This window comes from Hakea prostrata, chromosome 3 (assembly GCF_041222555.1).
Source record: "Hakea prostrata isolate BN-2017 chromosome 3, UWA_Hpros_2, whole genome shotgun sequence".
Classification (NCBI taxonomy): domain Eukaryota; kingdom Viridiplantae; phylum Streptophyta; class Magnoliopsida; order Proteales; family Proteaceae; genus Hakea; species Hakea prostrata.
Genome location: NC_142602.1, coordinates 19,855,404 through 19,879,523, shown reverse-complemented (window position 1 = coordinate 19,879,523; position 24,120 = coordinate 19,855,404). Strand labels below are relative to the sequence as shown.

Below are 24,120 nucleotides of genomic sequence, written 5' to 3'. Positions count from 1 at the left end.
TCCATTTTTCAATTTCATGAACCATAGTCATGACTTATGCCATGAGATGTACACACTCCTCTTTGCAATAGGTTTCTATCTACCTAAACAAGCATGCCATCAACACCAACAAGACCACACAATCGAGATTTTTTAAGTCCTAGTTGCATAAATTGATATATATTGTTCCCTACGAGCAACACGACATATTTCTCTTCAAAATTAAAGTTTATTTAGATCAACTTGTGCATACCTTGACTATATCCTCAATAAATAATTTTATAATTATTTAAATATTCGATGCACCTTCACTTTTAGTATCCATAATTAATATGCTAAATCCATGCCACACGACCTGGCATCTTTTTTTTTGTCTTTTTATCCATTGGTCGTGTATAGAATGGAGAGAGAAACAGATGGATAATTAATTAATTTAGAAAAAGTTTTTCTCTCTCTAAGTATGAATATTACAAAATAATTGGGAATTTAGCGTAGGGAATACATTATTGAATTTAATTTAATTTAATTAGATGGCTAGTGGCATGTGAAGATGAAATAAAATATCAAGAATGCTTAGCAGAAAAAAGGAATAGATTTTGTCGAGCAGGTCCAGTCAGGGAGAGATGATGAGAAGACCAAAACAAATAGATGATTTATAAGAGTATTTTATGGGTTCATCTTCTAGTGCCCATGGTGGCTGAGAGAGACTCTACTCTGAAGGAGGGGAAGGTTCATGCATGGAATCTATCCATTTGCCATTAAATATTCAAATGCCAGGATATAACATTATAAAATAAAAAGCCCTATACAAACCCCACTCTCAATCTGTCGCTTTGCACCTCACTTGTATTACAATTTTACAGTCCCCACCCAATCCTATATCCCTTGACTCCTGTGAAATCGTTTAAGTGCTGCATAGTTAATGTGCAGTACCTGCAGCAAACGGTCGAAATCAAAATCTTGAATTATACAGTACCTGCAGCGAACGGTCGAAATCAAAATCTTGAATTATACAGTACCTGCAGCGAAGAGTCGAGATCTCGCTGCACAATATTGTACATTAATTACGCAGCACTGAAGTCGAGCTCCAACTCCTGTTGAATCGTTATTCTTGTTTTAAGAAGAAGAAAAACTTTGTTTTGAGATTAGAAATGTATTAAGAATATAATTATTTGAGGTCTTTGGCATTATGGAAATCTAATTACTTAGCTTGTCTTGTCTTGAAGAGTTAGAAGAAAAGATAAAATGATAAGATAACTCACCTTGTAAAGAGATTTAAGGATGTATTTGTTTAGCATTATTGATCAGTTTCAATCTCTATCAGATTGGTTAACTTTTACATACATATATATAACCAATTTTATTATGAATTAGAAATTTAGAACCATCAAAACTGTCCCATTTCAAAATGGGATATGATCAAAATGAAAAGCTGATATGATATCAAATCGCTGTCAGCACAACTTGACTGACATATGACATATCCTTCTCTTGGATCTTTCTACAAAATTAATTCCGGTCTCCAACGCCTTAAATGTCCACTTCTAGTACAGACAGGGGTAATATAGTTATTTCATGTCTCTCTACATGATATCAAGGTGCAAAATCTCAGTCGAGTTCACCGGTTCGCTACCTGATGATACTAAAAAAAGATGAGATTGTTGAAGAGTTGGAGAAGAACCCAAGAAAATATCTTTGAACCCAACGAATTGGGGAATTATTCAAAACAAAATCATAAGATAAGGGCAGCAAAAAGATGATTAAAACCCAATAATATTGTTTAGCAAGTTGTTTATTTCATAAGTTTTATGCCCTTTTCCTTCTTTTATCTGAGTTTATTTTGCCAAGTGAACAAGTTGGAGAATCAATGAGAAGGGTTCTCTGTACCTATTTTTGCTGGTCCATCAAAAGCTTGTTGCAGTTACAAGTGCTTCAACCATCACACAATTAAAAACCCACAAGTGGTCAAATGGGCAACTGGGTTAGTGGTAGAATAATCTTTTGCTTCTAAGTAACATTTTAATGCGTTCGTGTATATAATATAGTTAGTAGACATATGAGAGGAAAACGACTCCATGGATAAGGTCAATTAGCTTGACTGGTTCAGTACAGTTAGTGGAATAGCAGTCATGGCCATAGTGTGTTGTTTTCTCTGGATGCATTGAAATATCTTCTTCAGAGCAGTAAGTTGCCAGAGAAGATAAACTTCACCACCCAGATATTTTTGGACCTATTCTGGGTTGGAGTGTCCAACATAATAGATCATTTTCAGAATTTCAAGTTCAAAATGACTACTTGTGGGCTTCAAACCATTTAGAGGTGCTAAACTTTTTAGTGTTCACTTGGGCTTCAAAGATTTAGATGAGTGACTCAAGTAACAAGATAAAATAGCCAAAGACAGGACCTTAAATTTCATTGAGATTACAGAATGCTGTTGTTGGGAAAATTTGGTTTCAATTGAAACAAAGAATTCAAACTGAAATGTTCCAAAACAAAATGATTTATAAAGCCTTTCAGGAACTCTTGGTAATTGTCTGGAATCATTGATCATATAATCAACTATACAGAGTTATCAATACAGTTGATAACATTGTTTTTACATACCCATGTCATATCACATTAAGACCTAAAAATACATTACGTTAATATACCAGAAACCCTTGATTCTCTAGTAATGTTGACAACTTCAATTACATCGAGTGAGGGGCTAAGAGCCAAATCTGTCAAATGTGCTGAGCTTTACTAGTTGTGGAAAATGGAAACTGTATAATCGTATTCGTATTCTAAAAAAGTTCTGATCTTCCAATCAGTGTCACGAAGAAGGAAACATAGAGCAAATTCTCAGCCCCCATTTGCAACTAACCTACCTAATCTTCAGGGTTTGTACTCTACAATGACTTCTGCATTCTCAGTTGAACAAATGCCGTTTTTCCCCTTCGCGTATTCGTGGAGAATGGTGAGGATCATTTCTCCCCCCTTTTAATACTGCCTATGATGATTCAACAATCATAGGGATAATATTACAGGTGACCCCAGAACAAGTAGGGGCTTTTCTCTTATGCCTAACAACGTGATCAAAATTAATATACTGAACAAGATGATTATACAGGGTTGAAACTATTTACTCCTGGGCAAATCCATTTGCAACTTTGTGTTGTTTCTTCTTGAAACTTGTTATGCTGCAGTGAGGACAAATGTATTCTAGCCCATCCGTTTTCGCATAATCCTGCCATCACCACATCACAAATAATTAGACAATCATATTGCATAGAACTATCATTTGAAATCTAGCAACCACCAACCATATCAACATACCAACTAAATGGGTAGCATACTGAAGAAAATGACTTCGGAGGAAATGGTACGGAGGAAAAACATGGCTTCTGTACAGAGGTTTAACCAAAATAGAATGGAGAAACAAGATCCATGTAGCCTGACCTTCAGTACAAAACTTGGTCTAGCTGAGTTTATACAAATGATATGTGCTACCATTTAACCAGCATATAGAATGAAAATTCAAGTCTCTTAACCACACAACTCTTAACTTGAGAGGGGGGCAGAACCACCCAAAGATGGTCAGAATCATACAATTAAATCAACTCTTGCCAGAAGAATGGAAGGGTGTGATTCATTGAACCCATTCCCAAGTGAAAACTCTCAAAAGTAACTCTAGAGGAAGCTCCTAGGGGTAGTAGACATGACTCATGAGTTGTTCCCATCAACATTATGTCGACATTTCATCACCAGAAGCATGGTTAAATCATGTCTGCCTTAAAAGTCCGATATCGCTTTGGACTTCCACTTGTACAAAGCAAACACTTTAATTCAGTATGGGAAAAAAACAATGCGATGTCTTGTACGTGTGCCAAATAATGGATCCATAAAATAACTAATGTCTGCTAACAGGAGTTCTTTCAACTGAGTCTAGAAGTTAATATCATGTCAATTGTAGTCTGTAGAATACAAGCTGGATCAAGTTTTTGGCATTATTACTTGAATCAAGACCCAGGGTAGGAGAATACTTGATGCCTATGCATTAGACATAAATGTGCACTTCAGGAAGCCCAAAAAAGAAACAAATAAGAATAATAATAATAATAAATCCAAACCCAAACCATATTTATGATCCTTCCATTTACATATTGCACAGAAGAATCCAAGATTCTCACACCAGGCATAGCCTATACCCTTTCATTTTCTTGCATTATCACCAAGTCATATCAAGATAAACATCTCCAACTGGGAAAATGAGAACAGGCTGCCACTCCATACAATATTAGTGTAAGGGTAAAGGTTCTTAAGACACCCATCCCAAGAAGCCCACCGCCACAGCTAAAGCACGCCGGGGGGGGGGGGGTGTCCGGGGCACGAAGGCTCAAGGGTAGCATCCATATGGAAACACATTAGAACTACTAGATAAACCAGACCATCCTGCCAATGTAACTAGACAGTGGCAACATTATATTTCAATGATGACAGTCAAATTATATTAATCTAGCAGTCCTAGCAGACAAGCAGCAGACAGCTTTCTGGAGAAACAGAGTTGCAGCATACCTTAAAAGCACCAAGGCCCTGCCGTCTATCACAACCAAAGTGGGCCCACTCACCGCATACGCCACAGTTCACCCAATCACCTGCCGCACTACTGAGAAAATGATTCACCAACTCACTGTCAGCAAAGCACAAGATAAAAATGTAGAAGGATCAAATGAGTTTGGAGAGAGAATGTACCTGTGACATAGCAAGCAGCATTCTCCATCAACGTCATCATGAGCGAGTTCATATTCTAACAGATATGTCTCGTAATGCCTTTTTAGGGTATTCCCAACACCCTGGTGCAATTAAGACATTACAGACAAAATAGTGTGAGATCCTTTCCAGACAAAAATTAGTTAGAGAATCTTATAAGCATTAAATGGACTAGTCAATGGGTGAGCCTTGGCACAATGATTAAGGTGTGCTATTTCCAATATCAGGTTGCGGGTTCAGAACATGGAAGAGCCTCTCTTCAAAGTGCAGTTAAGGCAGCACATATTCATCCTTCACAGACCTAGTAATAGTGGGAGCCTCATGCACTAGGACACCTATTTAAAATAGCGGCAATGGTCAACACTTGATACAGATAAATGATGTGTCTATAACAATGCAATTAACTGCAAATGAGCACATATACCTCCAGAAAGTAATATTAGCAGAGCTCCTGCAACTGGGATAGTGCAGGACGCAGATTAAGAATGTCCAAATAGGTAGTGGGTACATGATTAGTAACCCAAGCCTAATTTCACCCTTTCTTCTTCTTCCCAAGAAGATCTTTCATCTCTCTTCCCTCCTCTTACACCAATCTAATTTTTTCCCTTAACAATGCAATCATTTTTTTCCTTCTTTTTTTCAGTATATAAGCAAGCAGTGTAATATCAACAACTGTACAAGAAGAGGCAATCCTTTAACACTTCCAACCAGACAGACCTAGCAGAGAAGTGGGGTGCCTAACCTGCAAGGACAAACCCCTTGACCTCAATATCAGAACATCCAAAAGGACACTTAGATCATCCTCTATGGTCAGGAACTCCAATCTTACCATCCGGCACCATGTCCTCTTTAAGTTCTCATTGAACTCCAAAACCTCCACAGTAATTTCACCATCCAGCACCGCCCTGCCAGGCGACCCAACACCACCGGCCCTGCCCTTGCTCTGACTCCAAAACCTCCACAGTAATTTCACCTCTCATGGTTTCTGCACATGCCATATACTCAGCTGCCTTCTTCACCTCCCTTGAAACATACTTTTCTTAATCTCAGATCCGATCACAGGTTTGATTATTGAGTTGCTCAGTCAGCAATCCATAATCTGGATTTTCATAGTGCATCAGGAGGTGGAGGTACAATATAGATTTCCATTTTAGTAGTTGTATAGGTTGCTCATGTGGATACAATCGCCAATGTGGAATAAATTGGCAGAATATGCACAACCATAGGAATATCATGTCTAACATTATCTAATGTTTACATTAGTCTGCTCAATCATCAATAAGTTTCCAATGCACAAGGCTCCAACTAATGCAGGGTCTGGGAGGGGCAAATGTATGTAGTCTTAACCCACCTTGCTTTGCAGCAGAGGCTGTTCGCAGCATACTAAAAAATCAACAACAACAATAAGAAAAAGCCTTTTCCCAACTAAATAGGGTTGGCTACATAGACCCCTGCTTTCCAATCAGCTCTATTTGAGGTCATACTAGATACAAGGCCTAAGCCATGCATATCTTTTCTCATCACTTCTCTTAAGTCTATCTTATATCCCTAGTTCTTCTAATTCCTTTGATATGGATTAAATCACTTCTCCACATAGGGGCATTTAAGACCTCCATTGAACATGGCAGTGCCACTTCTCGACTTTATGGTAGCTTTTCATTTATCGGATCTCCTTGCTAGTCCAACTCTAATATGATCATTCCTTAACTTATCATTCATAGTTATGCCCTTATGCTTCTTAACAGCCAACACTCTACACCATACATCATAGTTGGTCATGTGATGGTCCTATAGAATTTTCCTTTGAGCTTTAAAGGAATACGCCGATCATACAATACCCTAGACACTTCTCCACTTCATCCACCCTATTTTAATTCTTTGGGAAACATCATCCTCTATATCACCCTTTTTATTTATGGTTGAGCCAAGGTACCTACAACAATCGCTTTGTGGAATCTCCTTATTAAGTCTCACCACCTCATAATCCGTTCAATCATGACCAAAGTTACACACTAGATATTATGTCTTCATTCTATTTAATTTAAAGCCTTATAATTCCATAATTGCTCTCTATGATTCTAACTTGGTACAAATCCCTACTTTTGTCTCCTCTACCAAAACAATATCAGCAGCAAAAGACATACACCATGGAACCTCATTTTGAACATGTTAAATCATTCACCATAAGTGCAAATAAATATGGGCTTAAAGTTGATCATTGATGTAGCCCAACTATTAACGGGAATTCACTACCTTGTCCCCCCATCTCTTTTTACACTTGTCACTAAACCATCATACATATATCTTTAATTATATCCACATTTATTTACAACATTTATTTTCTCTACTACTTGCCATATCGTCACTCTACGACTTCTATCATGAGTTTTTCTAGGTCAATAAAGACCTATGAAGACCTTTCTTACACTCTCTATACATTTCCATAAGTCTCCTAAGATGGTATATAGCTTCCATTGAGGTCTTCTAGTATAAAACCAAATTGGTTCTCTGTAATAGTGGTTTCTTGTCTCTAATGGTTTCAATTACTCTCCTATAATTTCATAGTATGTTAGGACTCATCAATTATATGCCTCTATATTTATTATAACTTTGAACATCTCCTTTATTTTTAGAAATTGGGACCACAATGCTTCTCCTCCATTCATTTGGCATTTTCCTTATGCTTAAAATCTTATTAAACAACTCGATCAGTCAAGCTAGTCCATAGGATCCTAAACTCTTCCATATTTCTATCGGGATTTCATCAGGACCCTGTGCCTTACCTATTTAACATTGTAATTCTCCATATATACATTCTAAAATTGGTGCCACAATGAATGGCTACAAACCTAAATCAATATAACCAATTTTCTTTATTTTATTTTATTTTAGTTGTTATCTAGAACAGAAGGATACATTTCTTAGGTCATGGAAGAACTTATCCTATGAAAAGAAAAGAAGGAAAAAGGATTCAGCCAAACTATAAATGAATCTCAAGCCACCGAATCCTGAGCACAAGGTATATAGCCTACAATTGTTTGTCTGCAAAAATGCTGCCTTCTGCACTAAGAAAACATTTATGCAGTAGCAACTAAACGAAAATGCAAAATACAGTGGTAAGTTACATACTGTCATTCTATTGGTTGATGTGTGATTGCGCATCTTTGAGAAGACCTGGCCCTTCCAGTTGATGCCATTCCCAACATGAAAGCCTCCTCTTGAAACCACCTACACCAGCTCCATCATATAACAATTTTGATGTCAAAGCTATTACACAAGAGAATTCTACCACACTCAAAGATAAGTAGATGTTCCACAAAACCAACAACTAATAACAATGCTTACCTCTTGATATAGGTTATAGAGATCAAGACGCTTAGCATTGAGTATAGCCTCTGGGAATTCTGCTAACCCACCTTGAGGGACAAGACGAGTATGACCGCGAAGGATTAGAAACTGCATGACATCCCTCAAAAATTCCTCCTACAACAGAAGAAGGGGGGGAAAAGAAAGAAGAAAAAAATTTGTTACAGAATAAAGTATGGAACACTTCAAACATAGGAGCTAGACAAAGCAAACCATGCACCTAAAGCATATTTACATTTGACATGAGATTTGAGAAGTAATTTCTTGGACCAATGTAAAAAATTTACCAACTAGATCCCATATGGAGCCTGATTGTACATTCTGACCTCTTACAATTCGTAGCATTATACACTGCAGTTCACCAGGCACTGCAGCACTGCAGCCTCATTCTAAAAAAATTGTAGGGAAGCTTGCTTCTACCTTTCTAGTCCTGACATAAATAATAATTTTCTATGTCTAATAGTAGAGAATTTAAACAAGAGTTAAGATTGAACAAATTTCAATATCCATAGGCAAAGTAAGTCGTACAGCCACAAAACTCAAACATGGGGGGGGGGGGGGGGGTTGCAAAAAGAGCACAGCATCATCTATTGCATGCTTTTTGAAAAAAATATTTCCTAAATATTAGACATATACTATGTTTTCAACAAATAGCTGACATGAACAAATGGTCATGTCTTCAAGTTTGGAAATAGCCTCTCCAGATCCCAAAGAGGATGGATACTTGTACACTGGGTACACACTTTTTTTACATTTGTGGCACCACAGCGCACATGAAGTCTGATATCATCGCTCTGGATCTCCCTGAAAACTGATTCAACAGCCCAGATATGACAGCACAGCATGTATCCAAATCTAAGACACTCTAATTACTCAAAAGGAAATGGCTCTAGAACAACTCACCTCGGAGCAGACCCGAATTGGACGCCTTCCACAGCCATGTTTCCTCAAGGGTAAGGGATTCAATGAAATAATCTGCTGAGCTTGGTATGAACTTGAAATTGATTTTCGATGCGTGGTAGGCATAGGCCCTGAAGAATTATGCTTTGTGGAGGAAATGACTGATGCATTAATTTTTGCATGTAGTCCATCATTCCCATCTGTCTCAGGAGCACCTGAAAATGGGAGCATCTTGTGCTGACGAGCATGAGGGATAGGCCTCATTGCAGCAACCTTCAGCTTTTGTCTAACAGGTACTAAGGGCATGCTGACCTCATCCATTAATCTGGATTCATTATTTTCATCTGTTATTTTTGTGAAAGTAGCTCCATTTTTAGCAGTCAACTTACTATGGATGTCATCTATTGTTCCTTTGCATCGCTCAGCCCTCTTCTGCCCAGGTGCTGGTGGTTTTAACCATCTTGGAGGACTAAAAGGACTTGAGTTCTTTGGATGTAGATCTTTCAGTTGCCTTGTACAGAAGAAGAGGAGGCGTTCAGCATCATCTTTCTCAAAAGAAGCAACAGATAAACCCTGAATGCTAGCTATGCCAAGTGCCACCAAGCTACGATAAGAAACTTCTGGTGCCATCTGCCGCAAAACCTGCCAAAGCATGCAACAGAATAAGGTCTAGCAAAAAATTCACATGGAATGTGGTCAACCGTAGGAAGTTGTGTTTCCTGTTGGTTGGACAAGACTGTTTATAAATTAAAAAGCTCTTATTGTCCAAATATAAAGGAACAACAAACAGAATTCATTAGTTGATCCCAACATTTGATTGCATTGTGGCAGACCTAATAAACAGACTATCTGCTCTGAGATAAACAGACTACAATTTTCCTCTCTTTCAATTTAGAGACTGCAGTGCTTATAAGTGCTTATGATATAAGCACTGAATGAGGGGTCATCTGACTTTTACTGGATTTGGGGCATTGAAATTTATTATTTACTTATCAATGAGAGAAATTGATCAACATAATGGTCTTCAGTCCACACGCATAAGATACGAAGGGATTGAGACCTATCAACCAGCCAGAAGTCAACTGGGGCAATGCGCAACCCACTACAAAGCAACCATTACTAAACATACATTAACCAAGACTAACTTAATACAGCTGGTAAGGCCCTGGTTGATCAAGTAAATTATTAGCACAGCAGATGACCATAATGAAATCACAAAATAGGAAAAAGGCCAAGGAAAACCAAAATCTCGTCAACCCATGGAATAACTTTCATACAAACTACAAATCCAGTGAGTTCAACTGACTTATTGAATGCCTAATCAACAGGCCAATCGCTAGTTCACAGCCAAATGTAAAATGACCAACACTAGATTAGATTACAGGCTTACAGCAGTTGACAGGCACCCAACTAGTTTATTCCATACATTAGAATTCAGAATTCAAGTGGCAAAGAAAGACTTACAAACCTGTGAAGCCCAAGCTGGAACCTTCATGCAAACTTCAAACACTGAGGCCCCACAAGCTACTGAGGCAGAGTTCCAGGGCTCAGAGATAGGTGGTTTGTTTTCCTCACAGCTAGGCAAAGCACAGACCAGTTGACTTTTTTCAATAAGCTCATTCTTTATATGATTCTCCAGAAGCTGAACATAAAATGTTTACAAATATACATATATATTAGAAAACATAAGATAATATTATCATGCAGATCTGTGAAATTCAGGAACCAATAAGCATAAAAATCCAGCACAGTGAGGCTTTTATCTTCCAATGGATATCAATATGCAAATTTATTTACCTGATCATCAAAACAAGTCTGTGCACTACCAGAGACTAAAAGAGATATGTGTGCAGAACTGGAGGTAGATATATCACAACGCATGGTCACAACACCACGAGAAAATGTCCCAGCCTGAAGGGGGGGCGGTGGGGCACTGGAAAGAAAAAATATGAAGCCAATCATCATAAAATTGTTCATTTAATCAAGCAAGAAAGCGAACAAAGTAAGACTTCATTGACAACTACTAAGACCCCGGGGGTGGGTGGGGGGAATGTGAGTCACAGTATTTACTACAACACCCTGACTGGTAGATAGATTCTCAGCATTCATACCCTTGATATGAAAGGAACACCAAGCCTTTTACTACAACTCGTCTGTTGAAGAGAATTACCATAGACGTTTCAAGATGAGGTTCCTTGGTGTATGCTTTTTGCTGATGATATTGTTTTGATATATGAGACACAAACTGCAATTAATGCAACTAAGAGATATGGAGACCAACTTTGGAATCAAAAGGTTCTCAACCAAGAAAAAATATAATATCTATTGTGTAACTTTGGTGATGCTCGGACAAATAATGAAGTAGTAAACGTTGATGAAAAAGAGATTTTGTAAAGCAATTCTTTTAGCTACCTTGTCTCAATGATAAATAAAGAAGGTGAAATAGACGATGACATTTCCCAGAGAATTAAAGTAGGATGGACAAAAAGAGGTGTGTCTGAGGTTTTGTGTGATCGGTGCATTCCTTTAAAACTCAAAGAGTTTATAGGACCATCACACCAGATATGATGAATGGTGCAAAGTGTTGGGCTAAAAGAAGCATCATATAGGTAAACTTAGTGTAGTAGAAATGAGGATATTTAGATGAATAAGTAGCGAAGCTAGGAAATATAAAGTGAGAAATTATCATATTAGAGCTGGTTTGGGAGTAGCTCCAGTAAAAATAAGCAATGAGAAATTCATTGAGGTTGCATGACCATGTTCACCGGAGATCAAATTCACCTACACACGAGCGATTAATTTGGAATGAATGAACTAAAAGAGCTAGGGGCAAGCGTAAGATACCCTTAGGAGAAGATGAGAGAAAAGATATGAATAGTCTAGGCCTTGTATCTATTATGGCCTCGAATAGATTGAATTGGAAGGTAAGGATCCATGTAGTTGACCCCATTTAGTTGGGATAACCGGATAAAGCTTGTGCCCTTGTTGTAGACAAAATAAAGAAACTACAAGAACGCTAAAGAAACTCAAAAGGGTTAAAACATCAAGACAAATCCCAAATAAACACACCCCAGTGCGCACACTTGCAGCATATGAGCAACAAATGCATATCAAGGTAAATAAAGTTGAGAAATGGATAACTAGAAAAGGATCCTAAGATACCCTTCACATCGCTTACTTGATGAGAACACCCACTTAAGCATTAGAAAATATTCAAAATAGCAACAAAGCAACTCGTTTATGGTAAGGTGCGTCTCTGCTATAAAGTTTGAATTCATTAATGACCATAGGATGGATATAAGCCCCACACCATGTTCTAGTAGCATTCATGCCCAGGCAACATTTTCATGCAAACAGCAACATGAACAGTGAGTTGACCTCTTTTTCTTCATATTTTCCTTTCCTACGTCACCAACCTAAAGATCGAATCACCCCAAAGGATAATTTTATCCACCAAGGAAATACACCTATATACAACCAACATAAAACCAGTTCGAACAGAAGACACCAACAACTTCACATGCTATGAGTGATATATTTTATCACACATTCAAGAATCCAATTATTAAAACACTTCTCACTTTGGTCCCAAGTTAAGCTACTATCTTATCACAAGAAGAACAGGTATTTCTTTAATCCCACACTCCCTCTTATATTTTTTCTTTTTTTGGTAATAAACCCCTCTTCTGATGTGACAGTAATACTGCAAATCTCATGGCATTCTAAGATTCAGTCATCAATATACTTGATCCTTTAACAGATGCATACTGATAAGTTATTCACCCAGCAAATCATAAACTAAAAACTCAAGAACTAGCAACACGGCGTGCATGTGCACATTGTATGAGTGAAAAAAAGATAATGTTCCCTCCCCTCCCTCAACAAAAAAGTCACATAGCCTGAAGCAACAACATACCTGACCCGATTATGAAGTTTACTTCCCCGCATCTGAAACATCAGCAGGAAAAGAAAAAAAAATGAGAACTTTGTCCTTCTTAAAATTTAAAATCAAATCAGCAGCATCAAGAGGAAAATAGTTTTAAGTAATTTATCTTAAAAGTGCAATGAGCACATATATTCTCCAAAAGATCCAAGCATGTTTTTCCCATATCATCATACAAGTCACATTTTTGGAAAAAGCAACATTACTTCTAATGTCATTTCAACACCTGCCTAAGACGAAAAACTAATATTTCAGATATAACCAATTTGCCACGAAGATTAACCACATCATTTGCTCAGGAAAATAAGGGTAAGATTTAGAGAGTCCAAAAGGGATCTTCAGTTATGCCCCTGCATTGTTCTATTGTTCTAGCTCGTCCTTCTTTCCTTCAAAATTTATCCCGCCATTTAACAAATTACACTCCTTTGCTTTTATTTAGAATTCCAATAAATTAGAACCCAGCCCCTCTGTAATGAATGTTAAACTACTAACAGAAATGCCACCCCCTTGGGGAACATTTGATACACTACATTCTGCCACTTAACTTCAGGCTTGAGTGTCCTTGTTTCAGTGGGCCCATGAAAGATCCAATAAGGGTTCTCCTTACCCAGATTGTATCAATTTGATTGAGGGCCATTTTGCTATCAATTTTCATTCTCATTTTCTGACATTTGTCTTCTTCCATTTTTTTTTTTTTTTTTTTGTGTGTTTGATATCCATTTTAAATCTTATTTTTGTTTAAAATAATAGAAAATCCTCCAAAATCCAGAATAGACTTTTTGTCTATACGGATTCTACTCATTCTAGGTCAAAAACTCATCCTATTCATTTTTGTGCAAGTCACTTAAAATTCCAATGCAAATTGAGGGTGTAATAGTGATTATACATTCTTTTATTAAAACTCTGTTATTTCTCCTTTTTCTCACTCCCAAACCCTAATGATCTGTTCTCAATTTTCACTATCGTTTCTTATCAAATTTTCATTTTTACACACCAAACTTATTTTTTTCATTCCATAATTTATTCTAGACAAAACTTACCAAACCATTTTTCATTTTTGACAAAGAATGAATTCTTGTATTCATTTCTTCTAAATAGGCAAAATAGAGAAAGAGAATTGATACCAAAAAGGCCCTAAGATTGTAGGAGATAAAAAGCACTAGGGGTAAAACGAATCTAGGAGAAGTGGTGATGAAAGACTTGCATAGCTTGGGAATTATAATGAGTTTGGAATATAGCTGAATGGAGGGGGGAAAATTATCCATTTAGTTGGGATAAGGCTGAGTTGAATTGTACTTTTTTTGCACAAACACAATGTAAAGCCAGGTCAGGACACAATTGTTTAAAAAGAAATTAAAATTTCAAATTTCAAAAATTATATATATATATACACACACAGACACACTTACTTCAATTGTCAATAAAGCATTTAAGCCATCTTCCAAAGATCCTAATAAGAAAGCATCCTGCAATACAAGAATCTGTAAGTACTGACACAAAAAGAATAACAAGGACCTGTTGACAGCCAAATAAAGAAAGAAATTAAGAAGTCATAAAAACTTACCAGTGTGCAGGGCAGCCCACAAACAAGAAACCTCAAGTTCACATCATCATCATATATTTTTACAGCAGGAAGTGAACCGGGTGAACCAGGTGAACCTTCCTCATCTTCTGCTTCATCTTTTTCAGGAGGAGCAATATTGATTTTAGGAGGCTCCCCAAGTAAGCGAGGACCCAATTTACCACTAACCTTATGGCTGTTAGCTGGCGAGACATTGTTGTTTCGTATACAATAGAGCCTAAAGGATGCATGAGCAAGCTGAAATGCATCCCATGTGTGACTACAAGAACTGCCACCCACCCCAGAAAAAAAAATAATCAACAGCATGATAAAGAAAGTTTTCCTAAAATACAATATAAAAAAAATAATCAACAGCATGATAAAGAAAGCTTTCCTTCCAATACAATCATTAAGTTACGGTTTGTTTGAAGAATTTGAAGTGGGGTGGGAAAAGGTAAACATTTCCACAAAATTCCAAATTTTGGATTTGTTTGTATCAATGGGGTGGGATAATGGGGGAGACAATCCTCCATGATTTAAGGATGATGTTTGCTTATGTGGCAAAGCATTTTTCCCACCTCATCTTCTTTTAAAAGTCCTACCTTTTAGGCAGGACTTTGTCGGAAAGGAAGCGAAATGAAAAGGAAAATTTATTTTATTTATCATGGGACCCAATTTATCAACTTTTCCACAAAACTCTCATTTCCTTTCCTATTCCCCCACCCCACTAACAGTGGGTCTCACATGTCTATCTTTCCAGCCCCTTTTTCTCTTGCAAACAAACAAAGGGTTAACAAATAAGTTAAGCTGCACCCCAAGCATGGCTGCTGCAGGCTGTTGGAGCTTAACATGCATTTCATAAGTGAACAATAGCCTAGGGGTAATAAAACAGACAATCCTTACTGTTCAACAGGTGAAACCTTTCAATATGAGCAACTAAAAGTAGACATAGTTTCAGACAGTAAGGATCCTCCAGTTGTTCAATCCTAGGATATGTTTGCTTTAGGATCCCCTGGTAGTTCAATTTCAGGGCATGCCCCCATCCAAAGAATGTGGAAGCATTAACCATCTTATGCTACTTTTCCAATGCAATATGTATTAATACCTCTGTAACACTGAGAATATAGCTTGGTGGAAATGGCAGGCAGCATAACAAGAAAATGTGCTCTTCCAATATATCACATAAGGAACACCCTGCCAAGCAGAAATGTGCTGATTCAGTGATAAATTCTGTATAAAGAGGACCACTTGCAGAGCATGAAAAAACAATTAAAATCCATGTTTTCCAGTTAAAAATATAATTTTCAGTTCAACCTAATCACCAAGGTCAATGCTTTCTGAATAGATAAACAAGAGACATGCTTTAAAGTCCTCAAATAAAATTACCTTAGAGTACAGTGCTTCAGCCAATTTCTCTCCATCCGGGATCTCCAAATAAACCTGATCCAAATTTAATGAAGGAATAAATTGAATGCAAGAACTATGCAAGCATCTGCCAACAACTGGGGAACAACAGTGCAAAAGGGAACAAGCAGTAACTCTCATAAACCTCAACGCATTTCTCTTCCTACACCTTAGAACTACCATTTGCTACTTAGGAATTTTCTTGATGATAAGTACTATGCTTCTATGACATCTGAGTTTCATCATATCAAAAGCTTAGGTTGAGACTTGAGAGAAGAACTTTGCATCAGCTCATTACATGGATGTTACATGGACTGCCATTGTAGGAGAGTGGGAAGGCCCATGCTAGGGGAGGGGAGACAAGGAGATATCAACTATGAGCTACATACCTAAGAGATTGAAGGAGACATAGAGAGAAGGCTACATTAACAAGCACCAAAATATCAGGTGAGAAAACAACATATCGAATATGGAGTTACAAGCAGGCTCACATTCTTTTTCCCTGTTTTTCGCTTTCTTGTGTGCAACATGCAACAGGGTTGCTACTATATTACTTTCCCATTTGCCTCTTCTATTGACTTCCAACACCCTCCCAACCACCACCACTCCCGAACCAGTTGAATATACATCACAAGGCATAATAAACTAACTTCTGAATATGCATGTGCTTCTCCATTTTCAGGCTCCCTTTAGATTTCCACGAGAAGTACCCAAAATCCTATGGCATCCTAATTTTCCTTAACTATCTTCTTGCAGCTTCCCTAATGCCTAATGCAAATCCACAAACCAGTAGGAGGCAAAGCCCAACGCAAAAGAACGATTATGGATCTTCGGAAAGAAAGAGCCAAGGGAAAAAAAATTTCCCATACACGCAGATGCATTATGATGTGTTCTCAGCGTCAAATCTAAAAGAGTTGGTATCAATTACCTCAGCTGGCAAAGACAGTGGCTTTTTGGGACCACATCTTTGAATCAAATCCCGCTTCACTTGGGTTGGTTGGGTAGGGGACAAAGCAATGGGAAGAGCATTATATGGCCCAAAAAGATGTAAGGGGCTGTGCAGTAGCTTAACACATTCTTGTGAGAACTAAACTAGCATTGCATGTAAACAGGATAGGTCATCAATCATCACATCTTCCAGATATTTTTTGGTTGCCTATGCATTCCATTACAGAAACTTTGAGAAGCAATAAAGGATATTGCCTACCATAAGAAATATTCAAACCAACGAATACCAATTACAAATAAGTGCTATAGATATAAATCACTTACAGTAGTAGGTAACTTCGGGCCAAATAAGGCAGATATAGCTTCAGGACTCGACAAGTCAACACCACCCCACACCAATGGACCTATGTCTTCCCCATTGGCAACTTTCTCTCCTTGCAAGTAAACAAAACTTGGCTCAAGCGAATCAAGAACTTGCCGGAACTCATCAGTTGTAGGATTTTTCAGCGTTTGTACCTGCATTGACAAGCGAATGATGGAAAATTAGTGCACCTTGAAAAGCAGCTCAGCTGAAGAAGGGGAGCAGAAACCATCAGCAACAAATGCTGAGAACAAGGTACAAGATCTTTCACCTCTAGTCTCTCAGAAGAAACAAGCTCTGGAAAAGGGTATTTTGGGCTATCGTCTGAAGTATCCTCCACATGGTTATAATCGGGGAATTTTCCACATAGAACTGCAAGAAGACCACAAGTATGCTTTGAAGGCCCCTGTGCATGAAACATCATACATACATGGCAGTCCCGACAGAATCAAAACGAAGCTCAGGGGGAGCAATCTTCTTCTGCGTCAGCTAGACTTGTTGCAAAACTATAAAGAGCACCAGTAGCATAGAATATAAAGCAAGTTCAATGCCGATAATGCAACAAAATAATTCAAAAACCAATGCTCATTACAGAGGCCACCTTCTTCCAATTGCTACCATAGAACTAACTCAAGGCACCAGTAACTCATAGATACAACCCCAAAACACGTCTCCTGGAATACAGATCAAACACTAAACATCTGATCCAATACCTCCAATACATTATCCACAACCCCAATCGAACGGGAAAATCTTGAGAGAATCCCCAAGAATTTTAATTGAAGTGGAATATCAAAATCTCTCTTAAATAAACCTCTTGCATCAACTATCTGGGCTGAAAACCTCGAATTAGGTATTGAAAAGAAGAAAAAAAAAACTTGAATTAGTACTGAGAACTAGACGAAACCAACCAGCTGAGGAGCGAGGAGAAATCAGCGAATCTGAGGAAAGAACACCTAGCAATAATCGCCTGGCAATAATTACCCAGAAGAGAGAATCATAAAAACCAGAGACCCGAGTAAGAAGAACGCCCAAAATCAAAATCCTCCTCGTGAATTAAAAATAAAAGTAAGAAAGGAAACCCTAAATCCCTAAGATACTTGAAAATCACAAAAATAAAAATATACATAAAAATCGGAAAGGGTAATCGTCGATTAAAATTCTCTACCCCCGATATGAACCGAACTATATTCCTCACTAATTAAATTTAAGTAGCATTACTTAAATGAATGTCCATCTAACCGGTCAAACAAATACAAAAACAGAGGGAAAGAATCAAAATCAACAAAGGAAGAAAATCAAAGTTCGAGTAAAACTGGAAGAAAACTATAGAAAGCCGAGGACAAAAACAAGACTAAATTAAATACTTGACAACTTTGATTGAACAAATGTAACATCGATAAATTACAATATAGAGTTTTTCCCATTATTTTAGCAGGTCCAGCAGATTACGAAATCAAAAAGGAAGAATTTTTATTTTTATTTTTTTTTCCAGAGATTCCAAAATTCTGAGAAATAATGAAATGGGTGACGTTGGTTCAGATTTCTTTTTGCCTTTTTTCTGTTCTTTGATTTCGCACCGACATAATTAATTCCATGCCTGTTGTTCTTTCTCCCATAAACTCGAAAATCTCTTTTTTCTTCCCATCACTTCCACCTATTTCAGATAACTTTCTTAGATTTCACTTCACTTCACTTCCCCACCATCTCATTCCTGGTCTCAAATCTCAAGTCCCAAATCTCGTGTTTGAAACTGGAATCTAATCATTCTCGAGGTTCTTATTGGACAAATCAGTTCCTGTGCTTCATAAAGATTAAAGATAATAGAAATAAAATCACTTCCTACTTCGTTTTCATAGAGAACTATGAATTCTGACAATCCACATATGCTTCTCATGTGACAATGAAATGATCTCTCCTTTCCATGGGAAGAAAAAAAAAAAAAGAATAATCATTTGGCATCGTTTACTTACACACGGTGGCAGATCTATTTAATAATGGATAAACAGTAGACTTGCGAATCACGTGATCATAAATATCTGCAAGATTCTTTTTATTTTATAAGAAAAGATCGTTTCTATTATAGTCTTTGATTTAATAAGTTAGCGCTAAAAGCAATTATTCTGAAGTTTAAGAATGTCAATTTGCTCTGTTCTTGAGAAACCTTTCTGCATTGGCTTTAAAAGATAACAAATTTATATTACAGAGACGTTCCTGAACTAATCGAAAGAGAGAGAGGAAAACAAAATTTCTGGAGAATTAAGTAATTAGCTCAACACTAATTGAATCTACAGTAGTTATAATAATCTTCGTCGGCCGAACTCTCGAACTCGCTTGTTGCTTGACCGACATGGGGATGATGATAGCATCGTCTTAGTAGAAGCTTCGATCTCTTTCATCTCATCTAAGAATATTTGCCGGCTTCGGCATTCCTCGCTACAGAACCCTTGATCTCCCCTGCAGGAAAAAAGTTTCAAATTTGTTCAGATCAACGAGTAGCTTCGCACAGGAAACATAAGTGAACAAACAAAACAAAGAGGAAAGTGAAAGAGTATCGATTGTTTAATAGATTTACCTGTACATAAAAATGTCTTTGTTTGAGCTCAAACGCTTATGGCACAAGTGACATGTTGTAAGAGATTGATACTCGAAGTCTCCAGAAGTAAAGGAAGGAGGAGCAAGTTGAGCTCCATACTTGATGAGTCCATGTTTTTTCCATGTCATTGTTGATTTACAGAGGATATTGGGTTGACCTCTTGAACGCTCTATAAGAATCCTTAAGCCTGTTGGGTTAGCAGAGGTAGAGCTCAACTTGGGACTTGAACAATCTCTGGTTTTGCCTTTTCTCTCAACAATCTCTTCACCCCCTAAGAAGAAGGTAACTCTGCGTCTGGAAAGCATAGTTGCTTGTGTGTGAGATCGAGAGAAGCAAAGAAGAAGAAGAAGAAGAAGAAGAAGGAGAGTTGCAGATGCTTGAGAGAGAGAGAGTTGTTGGGACAGGCAATAGAGGAGGAGAAGTGATGGGCTCTTTTAAAAGCGGTCGCTTCTGTACACAATCCACGTCGTCTCAATCGTTTTCATTGTGACATATTTGCACATAAAATAATCTGAAATAGCAACGTGGCCCCGTGCATTACCAAACGGGGACTTTTGTATTATTATTTCCACACTATTATGTCATCATTTTTATTGGGTTTCTAAATTTATTTATTTATTTTGGTTATTGAAATTTATCAATTTTTATTGGGTTTCTAAATTTCTTTTTTTTCTTTTTTTTTTTTTTCAGTTATTGAATTTTATCTTCCTTTCTCCAAAATATCTTGGGCTCAACCCCATACCCTCACAAAAAGATAATGCCATGTAGTTCTAGCATAGCGTGAGCAGCCTCTTGGTAGAAGCATAAAGTCTAAGAAGGTCTGGGTCGACCTTCCATCCCTGCCCCTCCTTTTAAGCCTAGGGTCCCCCATTCACTATGGAAGAGAGAAAGTGCAAGGTTGGAAACGAACCAATGACATCTGACAACAGAGTCCGATTAGGGAGTACGTGGAGGCGATCAGAGATGCTTGGGCAAGGTGTACTAAATCTCTTGCGAGTGGTGGTGAATTGTGGGGAGTCCGGATTTGTGCTCCCCAACGCTTCCTAACCACGAAAACCTGTGGGGTCCACGGTGAAAAATACTTTTTGGAAAAGAAAAAAAAAATTCACCAGTGGAACCCACTGTTTTTTGTGGTCAGGAAGCCATGAGAGTGCTCCCCCGACGGAGAAATGATCCGGATTCAAATGTGGGTGTCTTGATCGTTGGATGACTCCTGAGGTGGGTTTGATTAAATGCAATGTATAGATGCTTTTGTTAAGAAGAAAGAAATGGAATTCCAAATTGGAGGGGTGGTTCTTAGAGATCATGAAGGGTGCTTCCCAGGGGGTTTCACAAATAGAATCTACACTTGCTGGGTTGTGGAAGCAAATATGGCCGCAATTTTGGATTTGGTGTGTGTGGCATCTAGTGTGGGACTGAGGCCGATTGTGCTCGAACCATATTCTAAGAAGGCAATGGAGTTGCTCGACAAGGGTTGCATGGATTTGAGTCGCATGGCTAGATATGTGGAAGAGGTTAAAGCTATCATAGGAGGGAGAAGCCGTATGAGATTCGGCTACATTGGACATGGATTGGTGGGAGTTGGATTTTTGATTGGATGACGAGGGTGGATTTGGATTCCTCAACACTGTGAAAATTCTTTCAAGCTTTCCCAGTTGATTTGGAGGTGATCTTAGCGGCAGATTTACAGGACTTCTTGAACTAAGCATTTTTATTTGATTTTTGGATATTATTCTACTTCTACATATTGACTTGATCATCGGAAGCTAGCCAACCATCGGTTAGACTACTTGCACTATTTGTCTTATTAAGCAAGTGCAACTCAACTTCTAGGACCACTCCATGGCCCACCTTCACACGCAACAATAAATAAATCTAGATATTCATTTGTCAAAATATTTTTATTTTTTTTAGGTAATGAGATAAAATAAAAATCTAAATGTATAATGCACTGCATCCAACAAATGTCATCATCAAATAAAGTCGAACATTTAAGCAGTTAAAAGTATACAGTAAATTATTGCACCATTCGATATTTTTGATTTGACAATTTTCATTTTTTCTTTTCTCAAATTTGCACAAACAACTCTATCCATGCATGAAGTCCAACTTACCCCACATGTTTGATTATGTATTAATCTTCATTAATGGCCTATAATTAATTAATATATGAAATTTTATTTTTTTCAAACAAAATAAACTAGATTTTATCCATTAAATAATATAAAATTAACTATTATTCTAAAAAAAATCACTTTTTTATGGGTTATGAATCATGTATTTAACATAGTAACAGTATATCACACACATGTATAATTTCTTGGTCGGCAAATACGACCTTAACAAATCTCATGCTTATTTTAAAATGACGTATTTATCATTCCATTTTGTTGACTAATTTTGTTTTAAAATATTTGTTGATTATTTAAGTATATAAAAATTTCATATATCTCAATTAAATATGTTCCACGTCATGTTAATTATAAATTTAAAAACTTTGTAATATTCGTTTTCTGTTTTTTAATCACGTGATAATAACTGACACTTTTTATTTTTCTACTATTTCTTTACCTTTCACCGCGTTTACTTTCTTCAGTTGAAACTTGGCATCAGATTCAAAAATGAAAGAAACTTAAAAAACGTGAATGTTATGAAAATGTTGTAAGTCATTTTTAAACCCCATGCAATGATGCGAGGCCCCACCAAGAAGACAAAAACCAAAATCTTGTCGATGTCTTTTGAAAGGAACTTTGCTTGGGTCCTATGCATTCAATGCGGAGGAACATCAAGCAAAACATTGGATCAAAATTTTGGTTGAAATTTTGATCTTGACTATGGAAATTTAACGGTCGAGATTCAATTTCGACCGAGATTGCGGATCTAACGTCCGAAATCTCGACTTGACAGTCGTGCGCATTACCCAAGCAAAATTATTCTGAAAGTGTTAGATGTCATAAAGATGCGTTAATAAAATTGTTGGCTCCCTGGTTCTACTTTACATGAGTGGTCCTTATTGCTCATGCTTTACCAGGAAGAGAAGAGAACAAAGCTGCTTCTCAAACCATTTTCAGTAGAACAGATTTTCCTATGAGAATCACTCTGTCCTTCAACCCATAAGAATGGTTATTGGAAGAAAAAAAAAACACCTAACCCACCTCAGCAAAAAAATACTTTTATTAAAATTATAGCCTCAAGAAGATTTGAATCTTGATCTCTTTATGAAATGTTAGATTTGAATCACTATCCTTCATTCAATCCATTTAGAATGGTTCATTATTGGAAGAATACCTAACACAGTTACAGCAGCAAAAAAATATATTTTAGCAACCCCAAGAAGATTTGAATCTTGATCTCTTCTGAAAGTTATGTCTTTACCAATTGAACGAAGAGTTTGGATCCTCACCCCGTCGAGGGAGCACAGACTGCTCCCCGACGGCTTCTCAACCACACAAACACGTGGGGCCCACAGGTGAAAAATTGAAGTTTTTTTTTAATTGTTTTCAAAAAGCATTTTCACATGTGGGCCCCACGTATTTGTGTGGTTGGAAAACCATCGGAGAGCAGTCTGTGCTCCCCCGATGGGGTGAGGATCCAGACTCTCGAACCAAACCCATTGGGTTGATAAAAAATATTTAAATAAATTCTACAAATCGTATTTAATTAAAAAAAATATTTTGGGGGAGGGTTTATAAGGGCATTTTTTATATACTAGTTAAGGAAACGTGCAAATGCACGTGAAACTATACACTGAGAAGAGAGAGAAGGAAACATCGAGAAAAGGGAAAGGAGAAAGATAAACAAAAAATTAAAAAGTTTTATAATAAAAAGCTATGGCGTCTGCAAAATATTTCTATGTAAGTCATGCATAATGAATCCCTATTAAAAAAATTGGAAAGGAAATGAAGAAGAAAATTAATATAAATATATTAAAAATCAACATATTCAACTTAAGAGATAAAAACAAATGGTAGTTTGACCATTTTTAAATATCACATATAAGAAAAAATAATAATTCATCTTTTAAAGGAAAATAGATGTAAAATTTTTGAGAGAGAAATAATAATAAATAGAGAATAAGATACTTCAAGAAGATAAGATGTTTCTTATTAAAGAACATGTACCTCAATTATGAACATTAATAGAAAACTAATACTTTTTTTATTAATTAATATCAAGAAAATTATGAACAGATTCTCAGAATAAGTTCTGCAAATCGTGTTTAATTCTTTAAGTCTCTTTAACATCTTGGATTTATGACCAATCAAACTTGTTTTTGACCAATAAGCTCTGCTACCCAACAGCCCACCATCAAC

General features: G+C 37.1%; 1 protein-coding gene across 1 annotated transcript; it reads right to left on the bottom strand.

Annotated features, from left to right (window-relative positions):
• Window positions 1–2,036: 2,036 nt before the first annotated feature.
• LOC149021439 (AT-rich interactive domain-containing protein 4-like) lies at window positions 2,037–19,063 on the bottom strand. Its single transcript, XM_089149672.1, has 15 exons — window positions 17,483–19,063; window positions 17,175–17,366; window positions 15,885–15,938; window positions 15,604–15,692; window positions 14,502–14,787; window positions 14,347–14,403; window positions 12,911–12,942; window positions 10,792–10,927; window positions 10,463–10,636; window positions 8,998–9,636; window positions 8,074–8,211; window positions 7,858–7,956; window positions 4,711–4,811; window positions 4,534–4,624; window positions 2,037–3,205 (listed from the first exon to the last, which is right to left on the bottom strand). The coding sequence occupies exons 1-15, from the start codon at window positions 17,633–17,635 to the stop codon at window positions 3,101–3,103; spliced, it is 2,346 nt and encodes a 781-aa protein (XP_089005798.1). The 5' UTR covers window positions 17,636–19,063; the 3' UTR covers window positions 2,037–3,100.
• Window positions 19,064–24,120: the final 5,057 nt, after the last annotated feature.